Source organism: Tympanuchus pallidicinctus, unplaced genomic scaffold (assembly GCF_026119805.1).
Source record: "Tympanuchus pallidicinctus isolate F22 unplaced genomic scaffold, pur_lepc_1.0 scaffold22, whole genome shotgun sequence".
Classification (NCBI taxonomy): Eukaryota; Metazoa; Chordata; class Aves; order Galliformes; family Phasianidae; genus Tympanuchus; species Tympanuchus pallidicinctus.
The window spans coordinates 23,468,878-23,493,847 of NW_026294739.1; the positions used below are offsets into that span (position 1 = coordinate 23,468,878).

Here is a 24,970-nt window from a genome sequence, read left to right on the forward strand (position 1 = left end):
CGGCGGCGGGAGTTCAGCGAGACGTGCGGCGGAGGGGTACGAAGTGTTCCTCCGCCGAGTAACGTAGTCCCTCTGCGCCGCTCTCTCGCGGCCGTCGCCACGTCGCTTTTCCCGGACGCTGCCGCGTCGGTGCGTCGTTCAGCTCCGTTCGGTCTCGGTGGCGGCTGCTGCAGGCCGGCCGTGCCCGCAGCGGGTAGCCGTCGGCCCGGCAGATCCCTCCGCGCGCAGTGAGACGGTGCTGCGCGCGCCGCCATTTTAGGAGTCTGCAGCCGGCGGGGCAGCGGTGAGTTGGGATGGGGGCGGCGGAGGGGATGGTTGGCGGGTCTGGCTGTGCTGTTCCCACCGCCTCACAGCCGGGGGGAGCCGAGCGGGGCCTCCTGCACTGCTCTGTGTTCCTTCAGGCGGAGCACCTCTCATGGGGCCGCCCCGGCGGTGCTCAGCCCTGCCCAAGGAAGGTTCACGTCGGCGGGGCGAGGTGTTCCCTTAGACGGGGCAGGCGGTGGTGGGAACGGTGTACTCGGGAGCGAGGACTGGTAGGGCAGCGTGCGGCTCGCGCTGAGGCTTTCTTGCAGCTCTGTAAAGTTATATATAGTATTATATATATATATACTTTATACTATATATATAGTATGTACTTTATATTATATATAAAGTTATATAATATAAGCTGTATATTCAGGTTATGGAAGGGCAGAACTTTTCATGGTGTCAGGTGAATATAAAGCAAATTTTTATGTACTGGTGTTTATTTGACTTTAGTGGGCACTGTACGTTGTTGATAATTGCACTGATGTTTGGACAGATTGGCTCAAAGATCTGTATGTACTCTAAATAGCAGTAAATTTATGCAAACTGCTGTCTGTGTGCTTAAAATTACCATGATCCAACAGTCTGTTCCCAGTCCATTGGTACAAGCCAGATCTTTCAGTGTTAGTGCTGGGGAAGATTTTTCTTACAAATGTTTCTTGTCGTTGTGAAGTACTGTAATTCTGCTTTTTTTTCCTAAGTAAAACAGGGACCAGTGTCTTTCTGGTTACTGGTGCCAATGATCTTCCTCTCTCTTCCCCTAGAAACTTCATCATGTTGGGCTCTGGATTCAAGGCTGAGCGCCTGCGTGTCAACCTACGCCTTGTCATCAATCGCCTCAAACTGCTGGAAAAAAAGAAGAGTGAGTATTTGAGGGGGTAGGTGTGACCCCGGATACTTTTGGGGCCCAGGAAACTTGAGGAGAAGATTTATTTTTTTATTTTTTTCCTCCTGGAGTCAGGGAAGTTTTTTTTGCTGGCCAAGTATGAAATAGCCTTTGCTATTTGTTGCTGGATCCCAGCCTTGCACTGTGCCTGGGTATGTTGACCCCAGAGGCGTAGGCTGGCCCTAGTGTGGTCTCCATACAGCTTTCTGGCAGGTGTCAGAATATGGCTGACAAGGTGATGTCACAGCTATGTGCTATATGTGGAAGGACATCTAAGTTTGCCCAGAAGGTTGTTTCCTGGGCCTTCTGTGCCTACACAGCGAGGAAATTGTGCTGTGGGTGACTCACCTCGCTTGGCTGTTCTGCCCTGATTAGACACGGGTAAGATTTACCCCGTGGTTCTGGTTGACTCTACAAGGAAATTGAAGGTGTGGGAGACTTTCTAGCAGCTAAAAACCTGTTCTCCTTTCTCCTATGAGTTTCCGTGATAGGACTAAGACACAGTTGCTCCACTAAGGTGCTACTCAGCTTGATGGGGAGAGAGAAGTTGGTGATGGGTGTATGTGTGGTAGGGGCAGTAGCTCTTGCCAGCACAGTAACTGGCCTTGGGGATATGTGCTGCAGCTGAATTGGCCCAGAAGGCAAGGAAGGAGATTGCAGATTATCTGGCAGCTGGAAAAGATGAGCGTGCTAGGATTCGTGTGGAGCACATCATCCGTGAAGATTACCTTGTGGAGGCCATGGAGATCCTGGAGCTGTACTGCGATCTACTGCTAGCCCGCTTTGGCTTGATTCAGTCCATGAAGTAAGCGCTGTCCTCAGGGGTATTATGTGGGAGAGGGTCCAGGCCCCCCTGGGTTGAGGGAGGGAGACTGCTGAGATCAGGCTGGGAATACAGAAGGGCACCTGTTTTTATTTTGGTGTCCTAGGACCTCCAGAGACCTCTCCTTTCCTGGCAGGGAGTAATCTGAAGCCTAACATGAAGGACTGGGGACATTAGGGCTAAATAGCTGGAGGGCTACAAAAGTGAAGTATGTGGTGTGGAGATAGGACTTCCTTCTATTATCCTTAGGGAGCTGGACTCTGGCCTGGCAGAAGCAGTGTCTACACTGATTTGGGCTGCACCACGACTCCAGTCTGAAGTGGCCGAGTTGAAGATTGTGAGTAGGGTTGTTTGAGGGTTGTTGTGTGTGGAGGGTGGGGGTAGCACTGCCAGCAACCATTGGAAGATTTAGCATTGGACTCTGTCACTGAGGCAGAGGACATTTTTAGGGGCTCTGCAGATGGAGACCTCATACCAGGTTTCACTAGTGCAAGCAATCCTGAAGCCTTGGGAGTGGCTAAGGCTGCTCAGCTGAGTGCACTTGGTGGCAGAAATTTGGGCAAATGGAGGTGAAGAGGGCTGTGGGAACTGCAGATAATGTGGGATATGTGGTCGGGGGAAAGCAAGGATGTATATGATCACAGAGTTTTTCTCCTGCTGCAGGTTGCTGACCAGCTGTGCGCCAAATACAGCAAGGAGTATGGGAAGCTGTGTCGCACAAACCAGATTGGAACAGTTAATGACAGGGTAATGAACTGGTAGAATGGCTAAAGCTGGAAGAACAGATAATCTGCCGTGGATTTCTGCCCCTTGTTCATGTGGCCGGTGGCTGATGTTTGTGGCTGACTGTGGAGTTGGGTGGGACAGTTGTGGGGACTGGCTTGCCTCTAAATACAGAAATATGGTGTTGATGTCCCTGTCAGGTGGGAACAAGCTGTCTTGCCTGTGGGTGTAGAGGAGCAGAGCGCTTAGAACCCTGCCTTGTGGCTGCCAAAAGCCTCTACCGTTGCAGTGCTGTGCTGGGTGGAAAGGGCTCCTGAAGACTGTGCTGTGCTCCCCACAGCAGGTGACCCTGGCTGTGACTGAGCCCTGCCATTCTGCACTATTCTTGATGAGCACCTCTGCACCCTTGTATTTCAGCTGATGCACAAGCTGAGTGTGGAGGCACCTCCCAAGATTCTGGTAGAGAGATACCTCATTGAAATTGCCAAGAACTACAATGTTCCCTATGAACCTGACTCGGTGGTGATGGTGAGTGAGATGAAATTGCCAAGAACTACAATGTTCCCTATGAACCTGACTCGGTGGTGATGGTGAGTGAGATGAAATTGCCAAGAACTACAATGTTCCCTATGAACCTGACTCGGTGGTGATGGTGAGTGAGATGAAATTGCCAAGAACTACAATGTTCCCTATGAACCTGACTCGGTGGTGATGGTGAGTGAGATGAAATTGCCAAGAACTACAATGTTCCCTATGAACCTGACTCGGTGGTGATGGTGAGTGAGATGCATGCAAGTCTGTGGTCCCCTTCTGTGTTACAGTGAAATTTCCTGTTAGTGCTGTGGAGCACAAGATGATGGTGTAGCACCAGAGTTTATGGTAATTTCACTTGGATGTCTTCTAGACAGCCTTAGCATAGCAGGATCCCTTCTGCTTCCCAAAGTCCTACAGTTGCTATTGTCTGGTCTCCTTTCTGACTCTCGTTAATAAGGTTATTATCTGTTCTGTCCTTCTGTTCCTGTCCCATCTTTTCCAGTGACAAATGTTGCAGCTAATGCTGTTCAGAAGGTTGTGATCTGAAAAGTTTCCTCTTTCCTTTCCAGGCTGAAGCCCCTGCAGGCATTGAGGCAGATCTGATTGATGTGGGGTTCACAGATGATGTGAAGAAAGGTGGCCATGGAGGGGGAGGAGGTGGTGGATTTACAGCCCCGCTGGTTGGTCTTGATGGTTTACTGCCTGTGCCGATGCCTATGCCCATGCCGTCAACAAATCCTCCTTTCTCCTATCCACCTCCAAAGGGACTGGTAAGAGCCTTTGTTTTCAGCAGGCCCTTTTTCTCTGGACAGCTTTGACTGCGATGCCCCACACCTGCTGATAGGAAAGCGTCTGTGCCTTGTAGCTTTATGTGACAGAAGGCCATCTTGTTACTGTGAGACTAAATGGGATAGAAGTTCTTGGCAGCTGAATTTTAAGCTTCTGGCCTGTCGCTTATAATGCTGTGAGACGTGAAGTGTTAGTTTTGCTGTTCTTTAGAATAACTAATAGTCCTGTTAGCTGGTTGCAAGTGACTGTGTCTGACTAATGCCTGAGAATCTTCTCTTAGCGAGCATAAACCATACCAAGTTGGATACTTGTCTGCATGTATATCTGACTCCTAGCAGCTGTAGGTGTATTGTGTCCTGTGGAGCCTCTCCCAGACAAATTGGCTGGTATTTGACTGTTTAATTTTTCTGTGTACAGGAGAACTTCAACGGCCTGCCAGTGGGAACCTACCAGCCTTTTACTAACATTCATCCACCACCAATTCCAGCAAACCCACCAACATATGAATCTGTAAGTGCCTGAGGTGAATCACTGCTGTAGGCAGCAGAGGGAAACTCTAGAACAGGGCAGTGGTAGCTACAGAAAATACAAGGGTTAAGCACACTGTTCAACTTCTTTGGAGCTTTTGGGGTGGTGCTTGGTATTGATTTTGGCTGAATAGCTGAGTACATGTGATGAGAGGAACTTGTGAAAAGTTCTTTCCTCTGCAACTAAAATTTGTGAAAGCCAAGACTGTTTTTTTTAACGGCATTATTAATATGATAAGCATTTGACAAGCAGAGTCCACACATCCCATTTTTTGTAACGTGATGGGATTACCACCTTCAGTCTTTTTAGGCAGACTTTTCTCAGTCCTTGGGGATAAGAATGGAGATTCTGGAGTGTTGATTATTTTCTGTATTTTTGTTTCCTGGAGTTTGTGATCATGCCTCTCATTTTGCTGTTGGTGATGCACTTGTTTCTGCAAACCTTGAATAGGAATGAGCATAGCTCAGTATCTGTGTGCACTAGCTGCACAGAAGCCTTTGAGTCCAGGGGATGCAGGCACAGGAGCTGTTAGCTTGGTAGAGATAGGTGGCACTGACAGCCCACCAGGAAGGGAGAGTTCTCCCAGCAAAACCGACCGTGCTTTGGGCCTTTTTCCCACCAATCCAAGACCCAAGATGCCTTTATTTCATCACTGCTGGTCACAAGGGCTTATCTATTGCTTGTGAAAGTAAGCAGTAGCTGTATTATTGTGGGGGAAGAGAACAGTCTTCTCTTGCTCTTGTCCTTGAGAAATATTTTTAAATCTGCTATTGGATATAGTCCATTCATCTGGTTCCGGAATGTTGCCAGTGAAGCTGCTTTGATTGACAAAGAGGGAGGGAAATGGAAGCACTGCCTCCTTGGAAGGAGAGTCAGATTCTTCTGAGTGTCCTGGAAATCAGGGTTTGGTTTTTTTTTTTTTTCCTTTGGGGCGGGGGGGAATATCATGTGCATGACTGTAGCTGCTGTTGCCTATGAGCTTTGCCTGTATGACTCTGGCATTCTGTGCCTCTGGATGGGAGAGCTATAGTAACAGAGAGCCTTTTTCAGATTGATGAGCCTGATGCTGACAAGGATGCTGCTTCTGCATCGGTGGCAGGTGAGTATGGCGAGGTGTGGGAAACTGGAGGTGGTTTGGAGCTGTGGTTAGCTTGGGGTCTTAGTGTCCTTGTGAGTAGGCTTTCCCTACTCGTGGAACAATGTGTACAACTTGACATATCTTGAGAGCAGGATTTGAGTTTGGAGAGGGTGCTGGTCGCAATGAAGAGTATTTTCTCACACAGGGAGGATCTGAGGAACTTAAGAATTAGTTCAGCTTTGAAGTTAAACTAGGTTTCTAGCTTAAGCTAACTTGTCAGACCAAATTCAGAAGTTTGCAGAAGAAAATGGGAAAGCAATGGATTTAAATAATACATTTTTGTAGAACATAAGCAATATATTCTTCAGGAGCAGAAAGAAAAAAGCAGGCACTAAGAGGTAGATAAGTTCATATTAATGCAGCCGAGCATAGCTGGTGAGAGAGTTATTCTCTCTCTATCCATCTACTTGAATGTTTGTGATGTGCTTCAGGCACTGTAATTGGATCACAGTTAATCTCTCCAGTCTTGCACAGTGTACTTCTTCTCTGTAAGTTTTGAAAGCATCTGTTACCTCTAGCATTTGATCAGGTCAGAGCAGGTTTTGAACTCAGTTGCCACTTGCTATCTCCAGCAAGGATTCCTGACAATCCTTTGGGAAGTGGTGCTGGTATGTGATGGAGATATGGTTGCAGTGGAATTGCTACATCTCTGTTTAACATCTGGGTGATAGGAGCATAAGATACCTTGGTACCTATGGGTCTGTAGGAGGTGGAATTGGAATGGAGTAAATTGGGATGTGCAGTGCAGCTGATAAAGGTGTGCAGGAGCTGCAGCTGCGCTGCCCCGCAGCTCACCTGGGGCAGCAGAGTGGAAGTCTGCAGTACGTTGTAGGATGGGGTGACCTTGCAGCTCCTTGCAGCCATGTGAACTTTTTCCCCCCACTGAGTCTTTAACAGAGATGAAGCTGTGTTAATGCTGATCACTGGTACTGCCTTATTGTAGAGCAGTGTTCTGTGTGCCTCTGTCTTTTGGCCTGATTAATGTGATGGTGAGTGGGGTAAAATTGGTTTTTTGTTTTTTGTTTTTTTTCTTTCTTATTCTAAACAGGGCCTGGACCTAAGCCTGAAGCTTCTCCAAAACCAAGAGTTGGACCTCCTAATACCATTGATAATTTTGTGTTGCCTGAATTACCTTCTGTGCCAGATACACTACCAACAGCATCTGCTGGTGCCAATTCTTCTGCCTCTGAAGACATTGACTTTGATGATCTTTCTCGGAGATTTGAGGAGCTAAAGAAGAAAACATAAGACTGATTGGGCTATAGCTCCAGTGAAAAGGGCAGGAGCTGTGACTTCTCTCTGAAACACTCTCCCTTCAAATGGTTTCCTGTATTAACCTCAAATGAACACTTCTTTTTGAGCTCTCTTCCTGCTGTACTTAAACCAAATGCTGATGCTTTCCCAGTCCTTTTGCTCCAGGAGTTGAACTGTGGAGACTCTTAAGAGATGAAAGCAGGGAACAGCTCCAACCAATCTAGGTAGCTATAGAGAAAGGCCTTGCTTGATTGACATTCCTGGCTGTTTCTGTGGCAGCTCTGTGCTCTCTTCCACAGAGAAGGGTGATAAAGGTTGAAAGGGCTTTCTCTCATGTTTCTCGTCTCAAAAGGAGTGTTATGTACCAGCTGCCCTGCTCTGCTTTATGGTATGTATGGTCAGGGTGATATATATATATATATTTCTCTCTGTGGTAAGATTTTTTTTTAACTAATTGGGGCAGAGGCAGGAATTACTGTTGTGAGTGGACACGGGTTTTGTGCTACCCTAGCGCCATCCTTCGGCTGGCACTGGTTGCAGTTTGTGTTGGAAACCCCTCCTTCAGACTGGGTGAACACTCAGGGAGCCCACTGCGGCTGTTGCTGCGTTGTGTGCGGGGGGCTGCTCCCCTTTGACACGGGAGCAGCACGGTACTGTTTGCTGCTCCAGCAGTGCGTTCACACAACCTGCTGGAAGTATGTGTGGAGAGAGCAGAGGGTGGACCTGCGGGGCGCTGCAGCGTGGGCTGTATCTGCTCCATTGTTGCAGGGTCTCCCAAAGCTGTGGAGAGCTGGTCTTTGGGCATCCGGCAGTGGCACAGGAGGGTGGCAGGAAGCCTCTGGCGGGATGCAGGCAGAGCTGTTTGTAGAGCGGTGGTTGGTTTCTGTCAGGCGGTGCTGTTCAGGGGCAGGTGCTGCTGAATGCGGTGTACGCTCTTCTGTACGTATCTGTACATAACACACTATTTTTCTTTGAAGTTTTTTTGGTTGATTTGTATCTTAAGATTAGTTCCTAATAAAGATGGGCTGTGAGCAGCTGTAGCTGCGGGCTCCGGCTGCCTTTGGTTGCTGCGGTGCGGCCCTTCTGAGCATGTGCGCGTCGGAGGGCCCCGGGGGGGAGGCGGGGGCAGGGTTGAGTACGTGCGTGTGCGGGAGAGAAGGGTCGGTACCGGCGCGTTACGTCCCGTGGCCGAAGATCCGCCGCCGGATTCGTGCCTTCCCGTTCTTTCACCTGCCCGGTCTCACCGCCGCTGACCCACGCGAGCCGTTCCCGCGGGCCCCGCCCCTTGCTGGCGCCGCTTCCGTTCGCTTTCCGGCCGCCCGCCCGGCGTCCTGCTGTGTTTCCATTGGCCGCACGGGCCGTCCTCCGCCAACCGCGCGCTCTGACTGCAGGAAGCGGCTCTGCCGGGGCGGGGTGGCGCCGCGCGCGAGGGGACGCGTGGCAGAGGGCGCGGGTCGGGTGCGGGGCCGCCGAGCTCATGCGGCGGCGCCTGCGGCTGTTGACGGCGGCGCTGGGAGGCTGCGGGCTGCTGCTGCTGGGCTCGGCGCTGGCGGCGGGCGACGAGCGGCTCTACGCCGCGGCGGTGATGCCCGCGCTCCGTGCCGTCCCCCCGGAGGCCGCCCACGGCTTGGCCCTGCGCGCCGCCGCTCTCGGGCTTCTGCCGCCCGCCCGTCCCGACAGCCCCATGCTGGTACGGCTCCGCGGCCGGGAGGGCGAGGCGTGGGGGGGAGCGGGCGGCCGGGGGAGGCGGCCGAGTCGTGCCCGACGGCGGAGGGTCCTGGCGGGGCTCGTGGGGTGGCCCCGGGTGGCAGGCAGTGAGGGTATCGCGGGGCCGCTACGTGCGGGAGAAACATCCGGGGCTGCTGCCGCTGCCGTACTGGCGCTTCCCCGCAGGAGGTGCGCGTCCTCGGGCTCCGGTTCCGCAACCCGCTGGGACTGGCGGCTGGCTTTGACAAACACGGCGAGGCTGTGGACGGGCTGTACAGGATGGGCTTCGGCTTTGTGGAGGTGGGAACGGTCACGCCCGAGCCTCAGGAGGGCAACCCCAAGCCCAGAGTCTTTCGGCTGGTGGAAGATGAGGCAGTCATTAACAGGTGGGGTTTTTACAAATCGCTGGGAGGGGCTGCTGGTGGTGCGGGAGGCTGAGGGTACCATGGGTGCTCCCGACTGTCACCTGAATGCTGGACTGAGTGTGCTGAGCTCCCCTTGTTGCTCTCTTTTCCTGCCTAGGCCTGCTAAGCACTGGCCTGGCCCTGAGCCTCATTTTTTCTGGTGCAGATATGGATTCAACAGCCATGGCCATGCTGTGGTGGAGCGCAGGCTGCGGGCCCGCCAGGAGGCACAGCTCAAGCTCACAACTGGTGAGACAAGTTTGTAAGGGTTTGCTCTAGGGATTGGCGGAATGGATTTGGGGGACATCAAGCTAGCTGCAGGCCAAAGGAGGTATGCAAAGCCAATAGGGCTCCAGCTGGGCGGTTTCCAAGGGCACTCTCTCTGAGTGGTCTGTATGGAGACAGTGGTGCTGGGAAATGCTGACTGGGCCAGCTGCTGCAGCAACGCTCCTGTGGCTGGAGGATGGTCTGAGCTCCAGCTCTAGGAAACTCATCCTCACACCTCGGTTTTTAGCTGGTCTAGGACCTTTCTTTGTCCAGTGCTCTGGCCTCTTGGGTGGTGGTTGGTCCCTCTGTACTGGCTGAGGCATGTCTGCATTCCAGTGGGAATGCCTCTTGGAGTCAACCTGGGCAAGAACAAGAGTTCTACAGATGCTGCAGCTGACTACGTGGCTGGAGTCCAGAAGCTGGGCCCCTTGGCTGACTACTTGGTTGTGAATGTGTCAAGCCCAAATACTCCGGGGCTGCGGGACCTTCAGGGCAAGGCTGAGCTGCGGGACCTGCTGACCAAGGTGGGTGAGGAGCACCTGCAGTGCAGGGAGGAGAGAGGCTTCCTGGGTTGGTGTGCAAAGCCACCAAGATGTCCTCTGGCCAACTACTGAATCTGTGAGCCAGTGTTGTGTGCTGGATTGCTCTTCTCCAGGAAGAGGCAGGTGAACAGTGACGCACTGCTCTGTGTTCTGCTCCTGCAAGCCACCTACATCATGGCATCACAAGTAACCACAGTTCTGCCTGGGCCCTCAACTCGTGTGTGTTGTACACCCCAGGCCCTGTGCTTTTGGGACAAAAGGGCCTGACACTGTGCTGCCTGTGGCTGTGGGTACAGGTGGTGCCCAAAAAACACTGTTCCTTTGTGTCCTGCTGCAGGTGCTGGCAGAGAGGGACATGCTGCCATGTGAGCGTAAGCCAGCCGTGCTGGTGAAGATTGCCCCGGATCTCACAGAGCAGGACAAGCAGGACATAGCTGGTGTTGTGTGTGAGGTGAGGGGATGGGGGCCCAGCACAGTGGTGGTAAGAAGGGGAGGCTGCTGAGAAGCTGAGTCTTCTCTGCTCCTGTTGCTCTGCGTGAGCATGGTGCCAGACAGCAGTGGTCCTGGTCCCTCTGAAGGGACAGCAGACCTGCAGTTCTGGCTGGCTGGAGGGACAACATTCAGTTTAGCTGTAAGGCTGAGGGTCTGTGTGCATCCCACCAGACTTCTGGGACTGCAGGTAGTGCGAGACAACTGCTGGGTATGTTGCTGGGGAACATCCAGCCTGGCTTGTTTGTTGACCCAGCTGTTCACAGCAGCTGGGGCCTTACATTACTGCCTCCTCCAGGTTGGTGTGGATGGACTGATTGTCAGCAATACCACCATCAGTCGCCCCAGTGGCCTCCAGAGCACACAGCGCCTGGAGTCTGGGGGTCTCAGTGGGAAGCCCCTGCGGGAGCTCTCCACACAGACAGTGCGGGAGATGTATGCCCTCACCCACGGTAGGGGCAGGGCAGGGCTCGGGGTGCATCCTGTCCTCACCCCTACTGTCCTGATTCTGTACTTGCCCACAGGCCGGGTGCCCATCATTGGGGTGGGTGGGGTGAGCAGTGGCCGTGATGCTTTGGAGAAGATCCGTGCTGGAGCTTCGCTTGTACAGATGTACACAGCATTAGTGTACCTTGGGCCCTCAGTGGTGGGGGCCGTGAAACGGGAGCTGGAGGAGCTGCTGAGGTGAGCAAGGGGCCCAGGAAAGGCTGTGGCAGCTGGATGCCTGCACATGAGCACTGGCACTTTGGGGCTGAGCAGCAGTGCTGGGGCTGCTAGGCTGTCATGCACTGTTTCTGACTAGGGAACAAGGGTTCAAGAGCGTCATGGAAGCAGTTGGAGCAGATCACCGGCGCTGACAGATTGCAGGATCGAGACCTAGCTAAGAGGAGCCATGGCAAACCAGGAATGGCTGTGATGTTTCCAGAGTAGTTAGGTTGGGACCGAGCCAATGCCCTGGTCCTGGCTCTTGAGAAGGGTCAGTAAGAGGAACTGGGGCTGTACTGGTGGGGAGCTGGGGAAGGGGTCTCTGTACTAATGCGACTGCCCAGGGCTATGCTTTTGGCTTTCCTGTGGGCTGTGTTCCCCAGCAGAAGCAAGTGGTGGTCAGGTTCCCCTGGGGCCAAAAAAGGCCCTTGAGGAAGGCCGGTTGTGGAGTGATAGAACAGTCTTGTGCCTGCCTTCCCTACAGTACTGACCAGAGCCCAAGCACTGTGTTGGGTATCCCTTCTGCCCTTCAGTTCTGGAACCTCTTCAGCTCACTCTGGCTAGTGCTGGGTCACGCACTACAGCCTTTGGAGTGGCATCTCTCCTCACTTGTCCTCATCTGCTGTCTGTACAGTGCTTTAATAACCTGTGGGTCCTGATCCTGACCTAGAGTTAATAAACATTTCTCTTACCTTGTCTTGTGTGTTGCTCTGCTGCCCCCCCTTCAGCTGCCCAGACTTGAGGGACATGGTTAGCTGTCAGCCAAGGGATCTGTGTGCTGTATTGTATTGTATCCTGGTCCGTGTCTGGCTTCATTGTGATGTTCCCAGCTGTACCTGGAGCCCTCACCTCCAGGAGATGTCAGGAGCTGTTTTTCCCCCTTGCTCAGACAGCTGTGGTTTTGCTCTATCATTTGTTACGGAAAGGCCCCATTTTCTCACTCCTTTGGAAGCTGACAGTTATGTCTCTGGGGCTTTTTGGCAGCAACTGCTGATTCACCCTGGACCTCCAGCAGTCTCTTGCCTGTCCTTTAGTGAGGATGTAGTGTTCCCTCTGCAGCAGTACCCCACCATCCTGTGCCGTGGGATTGTATGACAGTGCTGAGCTCCACCAAACCTGTTCATGGTCCTGAGGAGCAGCCTTTCACAAGAGTGGGTATGAGTGCTGACCCATGGCTGTCTATAACCTTTGCTCTCTTTGGTGCTGTGTACCCTGAACCATTCCCTTTATTTCTCAGATGCCTTGGTTCTGACACAGTGCTGTCTGCAGTTCTAACAGGGATATCTTACCATTGGCTTTCATATGCTGGATCTGGACACAATCCTGGGATGCACTTGTTCGCCTGGACTGAAGTTGGTTCTTCTGACCGTGGGGAAGTTGTGTGTCCTACAGTGCTTTTGCCTGTGCTCTGCTGCTGATCTGTGAGAAATGTTCTATGGCTGTGGAGATGTTCTATGCCTTCCAGCTGTGCATTTACCCTGAGGATGGTGGTGCTTGACTATACCAGGGTGTGGGCTGTGATCTGTGCACCCGCAAGCAGACCAGGGCTGCAGCCCATCCTCCGGCCTGTGCTTTCGGCCAAGCCAGCCTCGAAGCAGCCAGACTGGCTCCAGGGCACAGTCAGAAGTCGCTTTGCACCCAGCCGGGATGGCTGCAGAGGGAAGGTGGGACAGCGCTGTCTATTGCTATAATGAAGTTGCACGGCACCTCTCGAAGTACTGTTGAGGCTCACGGCTCCGAGCCATTAGGCCGCGCCGTGCCCCGCACTGCGTTTGGGCCCAGTCAGAAGGTTCTCCTGGTTCCTGGTTCACCTGCCCCGGAAGGACACCTGCGAGCCGGGGACAGCTGGGCGGCGTCCTGGGCTGGGGCCGCGGCGCCGCCTTTACCTCTCCGAGACGCCGAGGGACAAAGCGCTGCCGGTGGCACAACGAACGGTCGCCGCCCTGGGCCCTTTCCGCCCCTTCCGCTCCGGCCCCGCGTTCTTCCGGTCGCGCCCTCGTGGTGTCGTAGGATTACCGTGCCGGAAGTCCGCCGAGGGAGCCGCGGGCCGCCCGTGTAGTGGCGGTTGGACTCTATGGTCTCTGGGACGCCTGCAAGTTCCGCCCGTTCTGTCTATGGTGCACGAGGCCTAGAGCGGTTCTCGCGGAGCGCTGTGGGGCGGCCGTGGCGGCGCTCTCGGGGTTGGGTTGCGGTCGCTGAGGCGACTGCTGGCAGGAGGGGGTCGGGTCGGCCCTGCGTGGCGCGCAGCGGCTCCCCGTAGGCCTCATGCGTCCCCGCCGCGGCCCGGCAGCCCGTTCTTCCGCAGCGTGGTAGCGACCGGCACCGATGGCCGAGGCCGGCGAGGCGTCGCTGCACCGGCTGGCCGGGACCGGCCCCGAAGCCGAGGCGGGCGGGCTGGTCCCGCGGGCGCGCAGCGCCGCCGCCGAGCAGCACATCTTCAAGGCGCCGGCGCCGCGGGCCTCGCTGCTGGGCCTGGACGTGCTGGCAGCCCAGAAGCGGCGCGAGCGTGAGGAGGAAGGGACGAGCGGAAAACGGTCCCGGGTGTCCTCCTACAGGGACTGGGAGGAGGGCCGCGACGAGGCGGGCAGCCCCGATGAGGAGGAGGACGAGGAGGATGATCGGAGACGTCGCGGCGCCCGCAAGGACAGGTGGGCTCTCTGCGGGCCGCCGCGCGCTGCTGGTGCCTGGCGTGAGCGTGGCGGCAGCTGCGTGCCGTGTGCTGTGGGAATCTCTACCCCCGGCCCCGGAGAGGGGCTGTGGGATTCAAGTCTCTGGATTTGAGGACGTCTGGGAACTATCTGATTGGTGCCCACCCTGAGTTGTTACGCTAGGAATGTTCTGAGATGCTACCGGGCCTGCAAACGCCTGTCGCCCTGTGCACGTCACCTCTGCCTCCAGATCTTTGGAAACAGCAGTTTGCTTAGAAGTGCTTATGTCTGAAAGCCGGGATATTGTGCGAGAGAGAGCAGTCTCAACCACATGCTTCTACTGTAGCAGAGATCAGGACTAGAACTGCAGGAGACGAGTTAGAAACCAGCTATTCCTCAGCATTATGGAATGTTTTTAACTTCTGTTCTACCTCTCTAGGCATTACCGTTCTGTCCATGTGGAAACACCGTCCTACACAGGTGGTGTCAGTGAGGAGTTTTGGGAACGCAGCCGACAGCGGGAAAGGGAGCGTCGTGAACACGGTGTCTTTGCCTCCTCAAAGGAGAAGGAACGGAAGAAGGAGCACAGTAGGGATCGAGACCACGATCGTAAACGGGACCGTGGTAACTTCTTGAGGCTTTTGTTACTTTCTGCTTAGGTTTCAGTCTTTATTCTCTTTGTTGCCCTTGACTAATGTTCAGTATATTTTTTAGGGCAGATTTGGGAAGTTTGTTTGTACACAGGGCGCCTGAGCTTGTTTTCTGTCCACAGAGGACTGGGACAAAAGTCGTCACAGTAGCAGATCAGAAAGAGATGGCTCATTGGAGCGGAACAGCAGGAGGAGTGAACCAGAGAGTCCCAAGCATCGTCCCAAAGGTAGGAGCAGGACTTGATAGAGACCTCAGAAGAGATCTAACAAGAAAAGGTTTTTAATTTGAGGGGGGGGTTCTGCTGTTTTTGTTTGTATGAGTGCAAGTGAAGAAGTCCATGTTTTTTAAGACTTGTGGTTAGAACACACATAAAACTCCATGCTCTTCTAAGATTTTGGGACTGGGAGTGATCTGCCAGGTCTGTGTGAAAATCTGGCCAGTCTTTGCCCAGCGGGGTCTGTTCCGAGTCTGTGTGATAAGAGATGTGGTCCTCTGGCAATTTTCCTTGGAGTTGATGTGTGCAAACACCTTTAGAAGGAGAGCCGATGGGTACCCTCTCTGTGCTCCCTGTTAGGAGGTGTAAAGTGGCCTTAGGTTCTTAGGATCACTGTGTGAACACTGTGTCAAACTCAATCTCCTCTGCTAGATGCAGCCACGCCATCTCGCTCCAGCTGGGAGGAGGATGATAGCAGTTACAGCAGTTCTCGCCGCTCACAGTGGGAATCTCCTTCACCCACACCTTCCTGTCGAGACTCAGAGCGCAGCCACCGGGCATCGCGGGACACAGATCGGAGAGACCGGGACAGGTATCATAGCCGGGTGTGCAATCTGTGATCTGGTGATCTGCAAGAAAGGGAAGGGTACATGTAAGATGAATATCTGTCTTCGTGCACTGATTTCTGTCTTCTGCTGTTTTCTCAGGTCTGTAAGGAGCAGGTATTCAGATAAGACACCATTGCCCACCCCATCCTACAAATATAATGAGTGGGCCGACGACCGGAAACACCTGGGGTCCACACCACGACTGTCCAGAGGTAGAGGTGAGGAGCCTAGAGTGGGCTGCTGAGGCTGGACAGTGACAGAATCCCTGTGTAGCAGAAGGACAGGTTTTGTGAGATTTGCTCCACATGCAACAGCCTGGTGGGGCTGGTGGCCTGTTCTCACCATCTCACCTTCTTTAGGGCGGCGTGAGGATGGAGAGGAGGGCATTGCCTTTGAGACGGAGGAAGAACGCCAGCAGTGGGAGGATGACCAACGGGTAAGAAGCCCGAACAGGGAGCAGGGTGTTCAGTAGATAGCAGGCTCTTGGCTGCTGCCACTTAGATCAAAGCATCGGCAGGGCCTGGGTCTGCCGCTGGTGTTGCACCTGGTCACTGGTGCTAGTCAGCTTTCTCCCAGTGGCTGGGTGAGGACCAGAGTCTACCCAGCTGGGCAAGCAACGCAGCTCAGTGCTGCATCTCTCTCCTCCTAGCAAGCGGACCGGGACTGGTATATGATGGATGAAGGTTATGATGAGTTTCACAACCCCTTGGCCTACTCCTCTGATGAGTATGTGAAGAAGCGGGAGCAGCACTTACACAAGCAGAAGCAGAAGCGTATCTCTGCACAGCGGCGGCAGATCAATGAGGTAGGGGCAAGATGTGGAGCTGGCTGCTCTGAAAGTGTGGAGGTTGCTTGTTTTGCTGCCTCGAGTGACCCATTTGTTGGTGGGTTTGGCTAAGAGATAGAAGAAGGTTGTTTTTGTCCTGGTCTGTGCCAAATGATAGGCTCATTAAAAAAAACATTGTTATTATGTTCCTTTGGAAAGTGCAGTCCTGCATCTCCTGCACGAGTCAGAATTTATAGTTAGAGAGACTGCAGTAGATGGGTGTTCAGGGCTGCAGGAATTTGGAGGGCTATGCTATATAGGGTGCAGATGCTACGTTATTAGGACTGTCTGCTGTTCCTCCGGTGGACTCTGAGAGCTGCTTCCCTCAGCATAAGAGTAGGTTTGTCTCCAGGCTTTCTAGCATATTCAGCGTATGGTAGGGATGTAGATTGTTTGCCTTCCATTTCCTTTGAGACAGTTGTGTTGACTGTGTTGACAGTTCTGTGGCCAGTCTCCATTTCCCATACTTGTCTTCAGTTATTTTGTTATTTTAGTTATGTTTCTTTCCTAATGCTTATTTGTGGGCTCTGTAGCCTAAAACCTTCAATGTTCTCCACATTCCTGGCTTGCTTATTTTTCTCTTTGGGTGTCCCAGCTCTTTCCCTTTTGGGGAAGGAAGACAGCAGATGCGGCATTGGATCGTTTCAGTGCTTAAAGCTATGTGCCGTAACTGCGGAGTGTATTGTAGTCAGTTACAGATTTGCCTTCAGTAGCTAGGCACTTTTAACTTTCTCTTCTAAGAGTAAGTTAAGCCATCCTCAGTTGGTCACGGTCCTGTAGAGCTTTGCAGCTAGCTGTGTTGCTTGATTTATTGCCTCGGAATTGGTCTGGGTAATGTGTGGTTCCTGGGTTTTGGATAACGGAGGTAATAGTTAAAATCTTCTGATACGTTCTTTCCTGCAGGATAACGAGCGCTGGGAGACAAACCGCATGCTGACCAGTGGAGTGGTTCATCGGATTGAAGTGGACGAAGATTTCGAAGAGGATAACTCAGCCAAAGTGCATCTGCTGGTGCATAATCTGGTGCCTCCTTTCCTAGATGGGAGGATAGTCTTCACAAAACAGGTAGAAGCTGTGGCTAATGGTGCCGACGATGGGGAGCCTTGCAGATGTGAGCTCTGTGCTGAAGCACTGCCTCTTTCCTCTAGCCAGAGCCAGTCATCCCGGTAAAGGATGCCACTTCTGACTTGGCCATCATAGCCCGAAAGGGCAGCCAATTGGTGCGCAAGCACAGGGAGCAAAAGGAGCGTAAAAGGGTATGCTGAGACCTCACTATCTGTGTTATATAATGCCTCACTGCTTTTGTTTGGGCTTTGTAGAATACAAGCTTTGGTGGTAGTAGTAAGGTGTTCCCCATATTTGTGTGATCTGATATATGCTGTTAGTCCAGTTCATTCCATTGTCTCACAAGTAGCTGTTGTGACTTCCTTACTCACTGCCTGGGATGTTAATCACTGTGCATTTGCACAGGGGAGTTTGATCCGAAGGGCATTTGGACTGGGGAGAGAAGAGCAAGTGGGAGAATACAGTGTAGCTCAGGCACGGTCATCATTCAGTGTGGTAGCAGGACAGATCTTATCGTGTCTCAGCAAAAGAGTTCTGAGGAAGAATATACAGGAAAGTAGTATATTAGTCTTTGTGGGTGTTTCCCTAGTAGAGGGATTTTCTCTAAAGCTTACATGGTAGTGGTTAGGAAAGCATAGATATGTTCATAGTAAACTGAATGTGAAACTGTGAGTGGAAAGGAGGAAGTCCTGATATCAAATGTGAGAGAAAACAGAATGGTGAGAGTACCTGTCAAGAGCAGGAAGATTAGCTCTGGTTCAGATTTTTGTGTATTTAAGTGTAAATTTAATGGAAGGGTCAGCAGCTGAAACAATTGTCTTAGAGGGCTGTTGATCATCCTGTGCATGTTGTGTCTTTATCCAGACCAATGCCTAAAAAAAGTTCTGCCCCAGTTTGCTTGGAAGAAGGAGACTTGACATAGGGAATGGAGTGTGTGTTCTCTCCTTTAGCACTAGGGGATTGAGGCAAACATGCTTATCTAGCCTTAGAAGTAGGACAGGAGGAGAATGATTTTTCAGTCCCCACTGTGGTACTTACACTGCTCTTTGCGCTTTCAGGCTCAGCATAAACACTGGGAGCTGGCAGGCACAAAATTGGGAGACATTATGGGGATCAAGAAGGAGGAGGAGAAGGATGAAATGGTGACAGAAGATGGCAAAGTGGATTACAGGTAGGAGCTTTTGGTCTGCCTAGCTAGTGGCGTTGTGCCTATGCTGTAGGCAAGGTGTGTGAGGAGACAGCTTCAAGACTTCTCACGTTTCCTTAGGACTGAGCAGAAGTTTGCTGAACACATGAAAGAAAAAAGTGAAGCGAGGAGCGAGTTTGCCAAGAAGAAGTCAATTCTGGAGCAAAGACAATATCTGCCCATCTTTGCTGTGCAGCAGGAACTGCTTTCCATCCTCAGGTATGACTGATAGGAGACTGGTCACAGTGCAACCCTGGGGCTTTGGCTTACGTCTCTGGATCCCAAGTGAGAAATTCACTTAGGTATGTGTTCTGTTTGGAAGCTGTACCCTCAGAAAACGGCCTATTGCTTTATATGATTGATAGCAGCTTTCCTGCCAAAGTAGGACAGCTTTTGGGTGGCCATCCAGAGCTATGAACGCAGAAGCCTGTCTCTGTGGTATATGAATACATATTGTTTCCCATTCTTCAGGGACAACAGCATTGTGATTGTGGTAGGGGAAACGGGGAGTGGTAAGACAACTCAGCTGACGCAGTACCTCCATGAGGATGGCTACACAGACTATGGCATGATTGGCTGCACGCAGCCCCGCAGAGTGGCAGCCATGTCAGTTGCCAAGCGGGTCAGTGAGGAGATGGGAGTGCGCCTGGGAGAGGAGGTGAGAGTGGCAGCATGTGGAGGCGTGCAGCCTCTCGGCAGTGCGTGTGCAGGGCTGTTGAAGACTTGCTGATATCTCTGCCCCCCCAGGTGGGTTATGCCATCCGCTTTGAAGACTGCACGTCAGAGAACACAATAATCAAATACATGACAGATGGGATCCTCCTTCGTGAGTCGCTACGAGAGGCTGACTTGGACAACTACAGTGCTATCATCATGGATGAGGCACACGAGCGCTCGCTCAATACTGATGTGCTCTTTGGCCTGCTTCGGGAGGTGTGTGTGAGCCCGGACAACAGGAAGACAGCAACATAGGGCATTTGAGCTGGTATTAGGGCAGAATATTGGCAGGGACAGTGCTTTTCTCCCAGGTCAGAGCAGAGATGATGAACAGAGACTGCCACATCTCTGACTGCGCTTGCTGCTTAGACATCTTGTCCGTTTCTTAAATCTCCCCCTTAGTGTGCTGCCAAAGGTTTGCTGGTATAAAGTAGCTCTAGATACAGAGGTGTTTGCCAGTGTAAGACTTTCTCAGCTGGGGACAGCCTGTCTTTTTAACTGAACAGTGTGTGTTGGTGTACCATGGCATTAGTGGTTAGTGTTTCTAGAGTACAGTGGAAGCTCAGCCCTTTGCTGTTTTTTTTTCAGAAGTGATGGAAGAAGCCTAGACCCATGTACAAATACCACTTGCTTATTGTCCTTTTCATCTGTTTTCTAGGTGGTAGCACGACGCTCAGATCTGAAGCTTGTTGTCACCTCTGCCACCATGGATGCTGATAAATTTGCCTCTTTTTTTGGGAATGTTCCCATTTTCCACATTCCTGGGCGCACCTTTCCTGTTGATATTCTTTTCAGCAAGGTATGGTCAATACAGTAGGGTTTGTGTTGTGAAGGGGTTGTAAGGGTTGTAACTTAGGTATGTCCCGCTCTACAGTGATCAGAGAGGAAAGACAAGGGATAGCTATGTTATGATGCAGTCCTATACACAAAGTGGGGCAGGTGAGATTACTGGTGTCTAATGTGAACTGTGTCTTTCAGACACCTCAAGAGGATTATGTGGAGGCTGCGGTGAAACAAGCTCTGCAGGTCCATTTGTCTGGTGCACCTGGAGATATCCTTGTCTTCATGCCTGGTCAGGAGGATATTGAGGTGAGTTGTTTGGCCATGAGCAAGCAGTGTGCCCTTGTTGCCAATAAAGCTGATGTTATCCTGGGGCACCTTTAAAAAACGATGGCCAGCAGGTCATGGGAGGTGATCCTCCCTCTCTACTCTGACCTGGTGAGGCCACATTTAGATTACTGTGTCCAGTTCTGGGCTCTCCAGGTCAAAAAAGACAGGGATCTCCTAGAAGTCCAGCAGGGGGCCACAAGGATGATAAAGGGCCTTTGGGGCATCTCATGGATGAGGAAAGGCTGAGTAACCTGGGTCTTTTCAGCCTGTGGAAAAGGGTTGGACTTGATCTCTTGAGGTCCATCCCAACCCCTGCAATTCTGCGATTCTGAGTCCTATTTTCTTAATTGTATGTTAACACTCCTCTTTGTGTCTAGGTGACTTCAGAACAAATTGTGGAGCACCTTGAGGAGCTGGAGAAGGCACCTGCACTTGCTGTACTGCCCATCTATTCTCAGCTGCCATCGGACTTACAAGCCAAGATATTCCAGAAGGTGCTGATGTGTACTCTGATGGGACTGGGCAGAGGTGAAACTAGCACAGGGAAGGCTACTGGGCATGAGGGAGAGGTGCAGAGATGTCTTTTGTGTGGTACTTATAGAGCAAGGGAAAGCATGTGCCCACTTTAACTTCCTAAGAAGTCACCCATGTTGTTCTAAGTTCTTTATGGCTGCTCTGCAGTCTTCCTCAGTGGTGCAGAGGCTGTTGCCCAAGGAATTTGACTGATGTGTGGTATGTTTGCAGGCTCCAGATGGGGTCAGGAAGTGCATTGTTGCCACTAACATTGCAGAGACCTCACTGACAGTGGATGGTATCATGTTTGTTATTGACTCTGGATACTGCAAGCTGAAGGTAAGCAAAGGTTTCCTATACTGTCCATGGATCTCTGGCATTGGGTTGATTGAGCTCTGTGACAGTGACCCAGCCTTTCTCTTTCTTCAGTCTGCTCTCCTTGCGCCCTCCAGGTTTTCAATCCCCGTATAGGCATGGATGCACTGCAGATCTACCCCATCAGTCAAGCCAATGCCAATCAGAGAGCTGGCCGAGCTGGCCGAACAGGCCCAGGTCACTGCTTCAGGTAGGCTCATACTGGTGTTTCTATTCTTATCATAATTCATGTCTGGACATCTGGCTACGTATTTTTTTCCTCACTGAAGAGCTAGCTGTTCACTGTCTTGAGCCTACTGTGGGTATGAGGTTTCTGGACAGGCCTTGAGGCTTTGGTTTGGACCCAGCGTCTCTGCAGAGTATGCTCTCATTTCTTCCCTTGCCAGTTTTCACTTGTGACTCTTTCCATCTTTGCTGAACCAGATGCTTTAATGCTCTCAGGTTAATAGCCAAGCCAAAGGCAGCTTTCTCAAGGCTTTTCTTTGAGGCTGGTTTGTACCCAGGGAAAGACTGTGTTTGAGAGAGGTGTACCTTTGCACTGCAGCCCAGGTGCTCTTATGTGCTGGGGAGGCTGCATGGTGGCCTGAGGAAGAACTTCCTTAGGGTCCTGCTTGTCGGCATGGGTGAGTGCAGAGCTGCTGCTTTGTGCTGTGCCTGCTGGAGTTGGGAATGGATGGTCATTCAGTGAGGAACACAGTGGCCTGAAGGGGAGGGGAAGGCTCTTGGCATCTTTCCCCCAGGCTCTACACCCAGAGCGCCTACAAGAATGAGCTGCTGACAACCACGGTGCCTGAGATCCAGCGCACCAACCTCGCCAATGTAGTGCTTCTGCTCAAATCCCTGGGGGTACAAGACCTGCTGCAGTTCCACTTCATGGATCCGCCCCCTGAGGACAACATGCTCAACTCCATGTACCAGTTGTGGATTCTGGGGGCCCTGGATAACACAGGTACTGGCTACAGGGGTGGGCTGTCAGCTCACACACAACTGCTAGGACCTGCCCACCTGCTGATTATTACAGTATTCCTCCAGGTGGTCTGACCTCTACAGGACGTCTGATGGTGGAGTTCCCACTGGATCCTGCACTCTCCAAAATGCTCATTGTGTCATGTGACATGGGTTGCAGCTCTGAGATATTGCTCATTGTTTCCATGTTGTCTGTGCCTGCCATCTTTTATCGGCCTAAGGTACTTGTTTGATCTTTCAGCAGCTTGGCGCCTTCATCTGCACTCTTGACTGACGTGTTCTTTGCTTATTCTTCAGGGCCGAGAAGAAGAGAGCGACCAAGTGCGGGAGAAATTTGCTGTCCCAGAGAGTGATCACTTAACTTACCTGAACGTTTACCTGCAGTGGAAGAACAACAACTACTCTACTCTGTGGTGCAACCAGCACTTCATTCATGCCAAGGCCATGCGGAAAGTGAGGCTGTGGCAATGAGGTTTGGAGAAGGAGCCTTACATGGGAGAGGGACCTGACTGTTGTGTTTCTGTGCAGGTGCGAGAGGTGCGTGCCCAGCTCAAGGACATTATGGTGCAGCAGCGCATGAGCCTTGCATCCTGTGGTACTGACTGGGATGTTGTCAGGAAGTGTATCTGTGCTGCGTACTTCCATCAAGCTGCAAAGCTGAAAGTGAGAGGGGTCTCTGCTCATCTGGGTGATAAGAGACCCTCTCCACTGGGAATGGGTGTGCTAACCTCACTTCTCCTGTGCAGGGCATTGGGGAGTACGTCAATATCCGTACAGGCATGCCTTGCCACCTGCACCCCACCAGCTCCCTCTTTGGAATGGGCTACACGCCAGACTACATTGTATATCATGAGCTGGTCATGACCACCAAGGTAAACTTGAGCTGAGGGCTAGCATGAAGGGTGAGCTGTGCTCCAAGGGACCTGAGAAGCTTTGCCTTGATAGTAGAATCTAGGAAGGTCCCGTTTTCAGCCTTTCTCATCTCTAGCAACTGGATGTATCTGTGTAGTCTGCAGTGTCTTGTCCCTTTTGTGATATCTTCCTGGCTTATGTGGGATGTCTTTTAGTCTCACTAACTTCAGGTTGTAGCTTTTGAAGTCAGGAGGAATTGTCCGGAAAGGACAACTGCCATCAAGAAGTGGAGGAGGGAGGGAGCTGCCATGGCTCTGTCAGTGATGCCCAGGCCCTTGTCATCTTGCTAACTGGATCTTCTGTTACCGCAGGAATACATGCAGTGTGTCACTGCTGTGGATGGAGAGTGGCTGGCAGAGTTGGGCCCCATGTTCTACAGTATCAAACATGCTGGCAAGTCACGTCAGGTGAATTCTCCTTTCCAGGAGCTAATGGGAGACAAACAGCGGGCTACTACACTGGAAGGGAGAGTGTGTGCCTGGGTGGAGTTCCTGCTGCATACAGCCCCGCTGCACACCTGTTACGGTGGAGGAAGTTCGAGCTAGTTTTTTGTTTTGTTTTTACATAGAGAGATCAGGGTTGTGGGCCTGTGGAAAGTCTGCTGCTGTGCGGGTCTCTACCTGTTCCTGATTTGCTGCTCCTTTACTGCAGGAAAACCGCCGACGTGCAAAGGAGGAAGCATCTGCCATGGAGGAGGAGATGGCTCTGGCTGAGGAGCAGCTGCGTGCCCGCCGGGAGGAGCAGGAGCGCCGTAACCCATTAGGCAGCGCAAGGTGAGTGCTGACACTGTGGGTTTCCTGCTTAAGAGCTGCACGGAGGATCCCAACTTTCCCACAGGTGTTCCTAGCGCAAGAGTTGTTTTCATCTTACACTGATCACCATTGTCCTTTCCTGGCAGATGTACTAAAATCTATACGCCTGGACGGAAGGAGCAGGGGGAGCCCCTGACGCCACGACGCACCCCGGCCCGCTTTGGCCTCTGAGAAGGGAGTGCTCACTGCTTCGAGGCATAAAGACTTCCCAGGAGCTGCTGAGTTTTAGGGCTCAGTTCCTCTGACTGCTATGAGGCTCTCTACAGCCCGTGGCCCAAGAAGGCTTTGATGCTGCGTATTATTTTTGCTACAGAAGAGAAATAATTTTATTTGTTTAAAGGTTGTCAGTCTTTAACCCTTCTGTTGTTTTGTGTCACTTCTTGTCCTGGAGGTGAGTTCCAGGCAGAGACAGCCCTGCCAAGTTCTGCAGGGCTCGTGCAGTCAGGTCGTTGCCCTGTAGAGCCCGGGACAAGGCAAAGAATTACATTGACATGAAGGACAAAAACAACCTGTGCCTGACCCAGCTCTGGCCTGGACTACTGCAAAGGCAAGTCTTCTATGACCTGTATCCTGGGCAGGCAGCTAGTGCCTAGCTGTCCCTGTACACAAATGAGCATCAGCTTAGCACTGTTTTGGGCCAGGTTGACTGTTACTCTCCTCACCTTCATCTGCTCATGATTGTGGTACTGTACGTGTGTTCTAGCTCTGAAGTATGTGTTTTCCACATGCAAGCTGTCCGGTGTGTCTTGAAGATGTCTGGAGGACAAACAGAGGAAATGAGATAAGGTGAGGTGAGGTACTGGTGCAGAGAGACAGCCTTGCTCTGCTGGCCTTGCAGGAACTTGGGTAATCCAGCAGTTCATCTGTCCCATGCACCCCTGTGGGTGGCAGTAAGTGCTCAGACCCGCTCCCCGTGTTCATTACTTACTGGTTTTCGCCTGTGAACTCTGCAGTCTGTTTGACTTGCTGCTGGATCTTGTGGTGGTGTTTCTCATTTGACTGCCTGAAAATGAGATGTAGGCTGAATTAGTTGTGAGAAGGCAGCCATCGGCTCCCCTCTACTTGTGTAAGGCTTCTTACATCTGCTCTTTCACACTCTGGCTGTTATTGATCAGCATCAGATTCCTGTCCTGGTGCAGCCTACTGCTATTAGAACAGGCTGGGGTGTGGGAAGCATGCAGGGCTTTTACCTAAAAAAAACAATACTCTGTGCTGTGTGTGAACTCGTGTGCTCTACTCAGCCTCTACATGCCCAGGGCAGAAGGAAGGTGC

General features: G+C 52.1%; 3 protein-coding genes across 4 annotated transcripts; all 3 read left to right on the plus strand.

The window, feature by feature from the left end:
• Nucleotides 1-46: 46 nt before the first annotated feature.
• Nucleotides 47-8,021, plus strand: IST1 (IST1 factor associated with ESCRT-III). 2 transcript variants are annotated; one of them, XM_052687058.1, is made up of 10 exons: nt 47-283; nt 1,071-1,168; nt 1,817-1,997; nt 2,265-2,352; nt 2,679-2,762; nt 3,156-3,266; nt 3,842-4,042; nt 4,479-4,571; nt 5,640-5,688; nt 6,776-8,021. In XM_052687058.1, exons 2-10 carry the CDS (start codon nt 1,081-1,083, stop codon nt 6,973-6,975), a joined length of 1,095 nt encoding a protein of 364 aa, XP_052543018.1. In that variant the 5' UTR covers nt 47-283; nt 1,071-1,080; the 3' UTR covers nt 6,976-8,021. The 2 variants fall into 2 exon arrangements, with proteins under 2 accessions (XP_052543018.1, XP_052543021.1); XM_052687061.1 differs by lacking the exon at nt 47-283 and adding an exon at nt 509-533.
• A 378-nt stretch (nt 8,022-8,399) lies between these two features.
• Nucleotides 8,400-11,791, plus strand: DHODH (dihydroorotate dehydrogenase (quinone)). The gene is made up of 8 exons (XM_052687057.1): nt 8,400-8,671; nt 8,875-9,074; nt 9,259-9,341; nt 9,696-9,883; nt 10,239-10,352; nt 10,689-10,842; nt 10,915-11,074; nt 11,193-11,791. The coding sequence occupies exons 1-8, from the start codon at nt 8,459-8,461 to the stop codon at nt 11,245-11,247; spliced, it is 1,167 nt and encodes a 388-aa protein (XP_052543017.1). The 5' UTR covers nt 8,400-8,458; the 3' UTR covers nt 11,248-11,791.
• Nucleotides 11,792-13,090: 1,299 nt separating this feature from the next.
• On the plus strand, nt 13,091-24,041 carry DHX38 (DEAH-box helicase 38). Its single transcript, XM_052687005.1, has 26 exons — nt 13,091-13,743; nt 14,183-14,367; nt 14,516-14,620; nt 15,041-15,200; nt 15,316-15,434; nt 15,576-15,652; nt 15,866-16,021; nt 16,946-17,107; nt 17,191-17,298; nt 18,166-18,278; nt 18,375-18,512; nt 18,765-18,951; nt 19,041-19,226; nt 19,669-19,809; nt 19,989-20,099; nt 20,498-20,614; nt 20,865-20,972; nt 21,086-21,198; nt 21,749-21,957; nt 22,041-22,195; nt 22,272-22,427; nt 22,503-22,637; nt 22,721-22,846; nt 23,198-23,293; nt 23,538-23,659; nt 23,785-24,041. Exons 1-26 carry the CDS (start codon nt 13,421-13,423, stop codon nt 23,867-23,869), a joined length of 3,693 nt encoding a protein of 1,230 aa, XP_052542965.1. The 5' UTR covers nt 13,091-13,420; the 3' UTR covers nt 23,870-24,041.
• Nucleotides 24,042-24,970: the final 929 nt, after the last annotated feature.

What these genes read in the sequence shown, in the direction of transcription:
- DHX38 (XM_052687005.1), top strand. Translation starts at nt 13,421, where the DNA reads ATGGCCGAGGCCGGCGAGGCGTCGCTGCACCGGCTGGCCGGGACCGGC. An exon ending in AGCGGCGGCAGATCAATGAG is followed by an intron (nt 16,022 to 16,945) that starts GTAGGGGCAAGA and finishes TCTTTCCTGCAG; the next exon opens with GATAACGAGCGCTGGGAGAC. An exon ending in GGCCCAGGTCACTGCTTCAG is followed by an intron (nt 21,199 to 21,748) that starts GTAGGCTCATAC and finishes TCTTTCCCCCAG; the next exon opens with GCTCTACACCCAGAGCGCCT.
- DHODH (XM_052687057.1), top strand. Translation starts at nt 8,459, where the DNA reads ATGCGGCGGCGCCTGCGGCTGTTGACGGCGGCGCTGGGAGGCTGCGGG. An exon ending in TGCGGGACCTGCTGACCAAG is followed by an intron (nt 9,884 to 10,238) that starts GTGGGTGAGGAG and finishes GTCCTGCTGCAG; the next exon opens with GTGCTGGCAGAGAGGGACAT. An exon ending in GATGTATGCCCTCACCCACG is followed by an intron (nt 10,843 to 10,914) that starts GTAGGGGCAGGG and finishes ACTTGCCCACAG; the next exon opens with GCCGGGTGCCCATCATTGGG.
- IST1 (XM_052687058.1), top strand. Translation starts at nt 1,081, where the DNA reads ATGTTGGGCTCTGGATTCAAGGCTGAGCGCCTGCGTGTCAACCTACGC. An exon ending in AAGTGGCCGAGTTGAAGATT is followed by an intron (nt 2,353 to 2,678) that starts GTGAGTAGGGTT and finishes CTCCTGCTGCAG; the next exon opens with GTTGCTGACCAGCTGTGCGC. An exon ending in ACCCACCAACATATGAATCT is followed by an intron (nt 4,572 to 5,639) that starts GTAAGTGCCTGA and finishes AGCCTTTTTCAG; the next exon opens with ATTGATGAGCCTGATGCTGA.